The sequence below is a fragment of the Polypterus senegalus genome, chromosome 9 (genome assembly GCF_016835505.1).
Source record: "Polypterus senegalus isolate Bchr_013 chromosome 9, ASM1683550v1, whole genome shotgun sequence".
Lineage (NCBI taxonomy): Eukaryota > Metazoa > Chordata > Cladistia > Polypteriformes > Polypteridae > Polypterus > Polypterus senegalus.
Window position 1 is genome coordinate 69034677 of NC_053162.1, and position 7313 is coordinate 69041989.

At 37.3% G+C, this 7313-nt stretch overlaps 1 protein-coding gene across 1 annotated transcript in view; it reads left to right on the forward strand.

The window, feature by feature from the left end:
• si:dkey-181f22.4 (receptor-interacting serine/threonine-protein kinase 2) overlaps positions 1 to 4628 on the forward strand; it is a 45979-nt gene extending 41351 nt beyond the window's left edge. The window contains exon 12 of the mRNA XM_039763198.1: positions 3308 to 4628. Within this exon, the coding sequence (XP_039619132.1) occupies positions 3308 to 3588 (281 nt within the window). The 3' untranslated portion in view covers positions 3589 to 4628. The remainder of the gene's footprint in view (positions 1 to 3307) is intronic.
• The last annotated feature ends 2685 nt before the right edge of the window (positions 4629 to 7313 follow it).

Genomic DNA, 7313 nt, shown 5'->3' on the forward strand with positions numbered 1-7313 from the left:
TCTTACTAGTCACCAGTCCATTTATGCTAATACTACTGTTCTGTACATACTGTATATATTTACTTTTATATTTGTACACTTACATATTTATTACCTGTTGATTAACTATGTATTTTATGTATAAGTATGGAGCTTTTAGGTGACATGGAATCACATTAGCACTTGAAATAACACTGCTGGTTTAACGCTCCATCGTCTTTGAAGTCACCATTAAAAATACATTTAAAGAACAACTGAAATCAATTTTTTTTTAAAATACATTAGCACCTAGAATGACACTGCTATTTTAAACCTCCACTGACTTCAGAATGACTATTACAAAAAATAAAAATAAAAACTACATAAAGATCAATCTGAATGTAATTTTTGCAACCTTTTTAAAATTTTCATATTAGATATTTTTGGGCTGTTTTGCAACCTTTTTGAAATTTTTATATTAGATATTTTTGGGCTAGGGAAACCAATATTATCAAAATTAACCTTCTCCCAAAACTTTCATATTTTTTAGAGTATATATATTTTACAGTATATACTCTGGTCGCTGGTAGGTGAGCAAGTGTTCCAGATCCTATTGAGGATGACCCTAGCAAGGACATTACACAGCACCAAAATCAGTGTTCTTCCCCTGTAGTTACCACAATCCAGGTGATCACCCTTCCCTTTCCAGATAGGGACAACAAGTCCCATTTTCCAGCCAGTTGGTGTGACTCCTATCTCCCAACTGGAAACAATGATTACTTACAATGCAACGAGGACTGCCTTACCACCAGCTTGTAGAAGTTCACCCCAGATACCAGAGATCCCTGCAGACTACCCTACCCTCAGCTGGTTCACCACCTGTGCAATCTCAGTGAGATTGAGTGGTTTTACAGCTAATTGGAGGATCAGCCTCAAGAACCGTGGACCCAGAGATGTCCAACATCCTAGCCAGAGGAAACTTTAAACAGCTGTTCAAAGTGGCCAGCCCAGAAGGTTAAAATTGCAGCATCATCAGTAAGGACTGTTCCATCACTTGCCCTTACTCTGACTCTCCAAAGAACAGATTTGGATGTGCATAATGCTTTGATTCCTCTGTAAGCAGGCCATAGGTCAATAGACCACAGATGGTGTGTCACTTGCTCACAGATACCTCTAACAAACACTTCCTTATCTGCTCTCAGAGCCCTCTGTTCCTGGTACAGACCAGAGTTGCTATCATGCCGTGAGCTGTGACTCCTCTCCATAATATCTAGGGTACCTTGCGAGATGAAATATCTCCTTCTGGAAACAACTACAACACCAATGCAACCCTCAGCAGCCAAGGTCTCCCACATCACATTAGGATCGACAGACGCACCCAAGTCTGCAAGTTCCTCTCACAAACTGCGCACAAACTTATTAGTAACAGCCTTTTCTTGGATTCTGACCAAGTCCAACCTCATTCAAGATTACAGCCTAGCCAAGTCCAACCTCATTCTCCTAGGAGGTGGTACTCTATTGGACCTTAGCTGGATCTTCAGAGTAGATCCTGGAGCTTTGTAGGAGCATTTGGTGTATTCCCACAAGGATGTGATCGATCTCCTTCACCGGACCACCAGTATTGGAGTACCAAGTCGAATGTTGCAGCTCAGTGTGCTGGATCTGCAATCCGTAGTCCCTAACCTTTTGCAAAGTCAAGGAACATGGAGCCACTGTCACCAAACCCATGGGGACCTACACAATACTTATAGCCAGAGATGTAATGGCCAGTGGTCACACTGAAGTCACCCATTACCAGAGGAGTGTCATCTTGTGGGCACACATCAACCGCTGAGTGAAGTTGCGAGTAGAATGTCTTCCTCACTTAACCAATCCATCACTACAGTTGGAGTATACACTGAGACAACACATCCAGAGATTACCTTAATTTGAGTCCCAGGTCTGCGTATCTTAGAGAGTGCTGCCACTGAAATGCAAATTACAAAGCCCCTCTGATAGCAGAGGAAGATGCTGGAGAGACAAGACATTCCACGTGCCTACCCAGATGGGCTGCCTCAAATTAGGACCCAAGTGCTGCCGTGCAGAAGGCAACACCTCAGCACCACACCAGTTCCGATCCCCAACAGGCCTGACCCCATTGGCTCTCTGGTGGTTTTGACTTTTCTGGGAATGAGGTTCCAGATGGCTTTCCCCTATCCCCTTCATAATATGAGCAGCCTTCCTGTGGGTGGCTCCAGCAGAGTTACTCCTGCAGAGAGCAGAAAGAAGTCCTTTCTGTTGTTTCTGAGCTATTTCCCTCACTGAGACTATACTAGGAAAATATCTTTGCCTCTCTGTTATGCAGGAACTTCTGAAACTACTAACACTCTTTACAGCAGTGTTAAGAGTATTCCTGGATGCGATAATATTATATAATGAAAAATCTGTAGTGATATCTTACATAACATTGATCGCTCATTATGACGTCTTATAAAAAAAATAAATTTTACAACTGAGGAGCTGTGAAAAGATACATTAGTATTTGGCAAGATTTTAAAAATGTTGTCTTTAAGCATCCATGGCATCTGTTAATTCTATAGAAGCTTCAGTATTTTTGAGTGGCAGCTACTGTATGTAATGGGTTATCTGAATTGTTTGCTTTCTAGATGCAATGTGGATGTTGTTGAAGCTATCTTGACATGAAATGTCATATTATGAAGTGTATGCAAATTTTATTTGTGAAACACTTATTATAATGTTGGGCTTACAGAAATACTAAAAGAAAGAAGTGAACTGAAACACACTGTGTTAAACATGGCAACATGTTTGAGTGTTCCCTATTTATGGAAATCTGTATATCTGTCTAAACGATTGAACAATAAATGTTAACAAAAATATCAATCCCTTTTTATAATTTAAAATTCACAAAGTAAACATCATGAAAAGCTTTACAGAGTGAACAAAGGTGCAACTCAAAATGTCACGTACAGTAATACTAGATGGTTATAAATGGATAATAGTTCATTAAACAGATAATAATTTAAAAGGAAGCAAACTCTGAAAATTCAGCATAAAATGAACTTATAGTACATGATAGGATATTAACAGTATGAGAGTTTGGTAGAATCATGTTAAATATATTTTCAAATTGGGGAATATATCTACAGGTAAAGCTACCTAAATATGTAAAACTGGAAAGGTGGATTTTAAAACATGATTTCAATGTGAGAAACATAGCAAAAAAACACTAAATACGGGCAGTGTTAAAGTTGTATAATAATTCATTGAAGAAAGTAGCACTTGTCCATGAGACTGGTATGCTTCGTCTTGATCTCTGTTTCCTAATCTTATGTCATTTTCTTTTACCCAGGCTACCGACGATTGTTGCAAGGACATCGGGAGTCAATAATTCGTGGGATGACAGAAGGAAGGTTAAACTACATCTTGGATTTGTTGCGATCACGGCAGGCACTTCCTCGAGAGGATTATGAATACATCAAGGCTGCTTTGACAATTTCTGCAAAAACTCGCTCTCTGCTGGATACCTGCCAGTTTTTAGGAGAAGGTGTGGCACAGCTGGTGGTCCAAACTCTGGGTCTGGTTACTCAGGAAGGATGTTCGAGCCAGCCCATTTTTAAAATTACCTATTAGTATATTTAATCTTCAAGGCTGCCAATTACAGTCATGCAGGGCATTGTTGAGCTTAATCAGGAATGACATGTTCATAGACTGAAAAAGAATGTAATCCTGTTGGTAAGCTTGGTCATTAATAACAATTGCATTGTTAGGGCAAGAGACAGATCATACATTTTTCTTATTTCGAGGGATTAGAACATTGTTTATAACATAATATTACTTAAGGTATTAGATAGAAGGTTAATTAGAAGTATGATGGCCTAAGGTAACAAGGAAGTATCAGATATGTTTGATTGTCAAGAAAATACTAAGTTTTGAAGCCATGGAGAACAGAATTCAAGGAAATCCACAGAAGTCTATAAATTTACTTTGGGACCGAATGAAAAATCAACACTATAACAGAATCTTTTTACTAACTTTTTAGGATTGGTGACATCATAGTAACCTATAGGAAAACAGAAGGTTACACTTTAAGCAGTGCTATTGTTTTGTAATCCCACCCATCACTTATTGTGTTACATTTTTCAAGCCAATTATGTTTACATTGTTATGAAACAATTATATGTTAAAACACTTGTACTAAAGCTGTCTACTTCTAAAGCTCCTTGGAATGGCATTTAACTTAGAAAAGTGTTAAATAACATAAAGGTGGACTGGTTAGTTATTTACATATAAAGGGGCTGAAAATAAGAAGCACAAGCTTTCATACTACACTACCAGTCAGAAGTTTTAGAACACCTCAGTTTTTCTTCATACAGTATTTAATCAGTTGAAAGGCAATTAATAATGTAAAATGATGAAAAGGTAAGGAGTAAACTGTCAGAGGTTTAAATTTAAAGTTTAGGTTAGCAAAAACTTAAAAAAGAAGAATATCAGAAAATTACAAATGGGCTTTCTTCAGGGAACTACTAATAGTTTACAACCTACTGAAGTCCTGAAGCAGTTAAAGCAAATTAAGCGTTGCAAGTTGAAGCAAACACTTTGCACAGGTGTCCCAACTTCTGTTGATTATTTAAAACTTTTTGTCTGTCTTAAAAAAGAGTTGGAACAGACTGTGTTACCACACCCTCGAAAGTTGTAAATTCCAGTGATAATGGCCAGAAAATGGCAATTAACAAATTAAAAAGACAGAATTATTACCCTTAGACGCATAGGCCTTTCATTTAGAGAAATTGAAAAAAAAAAAAGGCAAAGTGTCAGAGAGTACAGAGTACTACACAATCCAAAGGCAATTGGAAACTGGAAGAAACTCTGATACTGTAGGTAGACCCAATCAGAAGATAAGTTTCTGAGGGTCACCAGCTTGCATGATAGTCGCTTCACCACACCAAAGCTTCAAGCACAGCATAACAGCGGTCGAAAAAAGCAAGTCTCAGTTTCTACTGTGAAGAGGACACTTTGTGCTGCAGGTTTGACAGGGTGAGTGGCAGTAAGAAAGCCTTTCCTTAAAGAACAAAATAGGGCCTTAAAAACACCAGCTGTGGAATACTGCAGACTGGACAAAGTCTCCTCTTCACAGTAGAATCTGGGACTCGCTTTTCAGAGAAAAAAAATGCATATTTGCTAAAGTAAATAGACTAAATTACTGTTTATTTAGGACATTAATGATTAGCCTTACTTCTGGGCAATGGTTATTTCTCCACAACCTAAAATGGTGAAACATATTATAATAATTATGTATAGGAAAGGCTGTAGGAGGATTGTTTGTCCACAATTACAATTCAGTCTTTGGAAGTCTAAATAAATAATCTACAGTTAAACACAGATGCAGCTAGAGAATGTATTAAAACTGGTTAAGTGACTCGCAAGAACAAAGAAAATTGTCAACCTTATTTTATTCAAAAACTAGGTTACTGCCCATCTACCTGTCTTTAAAAGCATAAATCTAAAGAACCAATTAATAATTTTTTATCATTCTATAGTGTCGAGAAAGGGAACTAGGTACCTTATCTTATTTATTTTTAAAAAAGACATTTGAGGGAGATCAGTCTGTTCCACTGCTAGTATGTAATTCTTCAGCCTTATTAAAGAGCACAGACATGTTAACATCTATCCATTATCCAACCCGCTATATCCTAACTACAGGGTCACGGGGGTCTGCTGGAGCCAATCCCAGCCAACAACAGGGCACAAGGCAGGAAACAAACCCTGGGCAGGACACCAGCACACCACAGGACATGTTAACAACGGCCGTGAAATCTTCTTATTGTTCAAATGTAGCAGTGATACTCCATCCCAGCTGTATGCACTCTATGACCAGTGGACTCATTTTATTCAGTAAACAACAAGCAGACTTTAATTATCTGTCCATTTATTTATTCGTTTAGAAATGTTCTTAATTGTTTATGGGGGCTGGAGCCTACACCAGCAGTACTGGAAGCAAGAAAGGAACCCACCCTGAATAGGGTGCCTGTCTGTCATATACATACTCAGAATTACTAACCACAAGTGAACCTAGAGTTGCCAGACAACATGTCTATGGGATGTGGGAGGTTGATGAAGCACCAATACAGACAAGAGGAGAATGTGCAAGCTAACATTTAGTTAAGTATTCTTAATTAGTAATCCTTATGAATTTGACTAAACCATTATAGTGTGATGAAAATTTCATAACCCTCTTTCCTATTATTTTACAAAAGCAAAATGATTTTTTAATTCCAAAGAGGTTACATGTTGCCTATTATAATTAAAGATGGGTGCATCTAAGTGTGGAGTGCATATTTGTGCATGCTATGTTACTTTTCAGCTCTGAATTGGCATTTTTGAGCATCCAGGGTTAGTTGCTGCCTTCTAGCTCCCTACAACCCTTTCATGGAGAGTGTGACTTTGAATTATTGAAAAACGTTTATGACTTAAATATTAAAAAAATTAAACCCAATTTTAATGAAGACAATACCCACTGAAATCATAGCTATGTCTATAAGGCCAAAATGATTGTGACCCTTTGGGTCTCTTGGGATCTCTTCTGCTGTTACACGTCCATAGAGTAAGATGTCTTGTGAGAATCTCAACATATACGCAAGTTCCAATCATTCTGAATGCATTTTTAAAAAGTATGCAGAATAACTGCCAGTAGTATGCTTGAAAAGCACTCTATTTTGGTATCTTGTATCAAGAATATTTTTTGGGAATGTTGCTTCTTATTATTGTATATGTCATGCATTTTTTCATATTTGACAAAATAAATTATCTTCCATTAGTTTTCCAAGAATCTATATGTGTATATTTAATAATAAACACATCTTTATAAAATCAAAATTTTATTTGATTTCTCTTTCTTTTGTTATGCTGCTTTTGTTATACTCCACTATGAAAAGTTTCACTACAGTACTACCAAGATTAATCACATGAAGTTTCGTTTTGACAGCAATATCCTCAGGAAATGTAAAGCAAATGGTTACTGTTTCTAGATTCTGTCATGATACAACATTTTTCACTTTCATTTTGAAATCTGCATTATACCTCAGCTTAGTTAAGCAAAGCAGACTGCCCTGAAGAAGTGCATTTTTTTTTTTCAAACAAGTGCTGATTTGCATGCCGTGTCTATGTCTCAGCACTTTAATGATCATTTATAGTCACCATTAAATTAGTACTACACAAGTATCTACACTCTGTGGAATTATGCAACTGGTGCAGGGAGTATGAAAACCCTGAAGAAGCATATATCCTACACGAATCAGGGGAAATACTAAAAGATGAACAATTCCTCATCTTGCACCCTCATCCACGCTGGAAAAAAT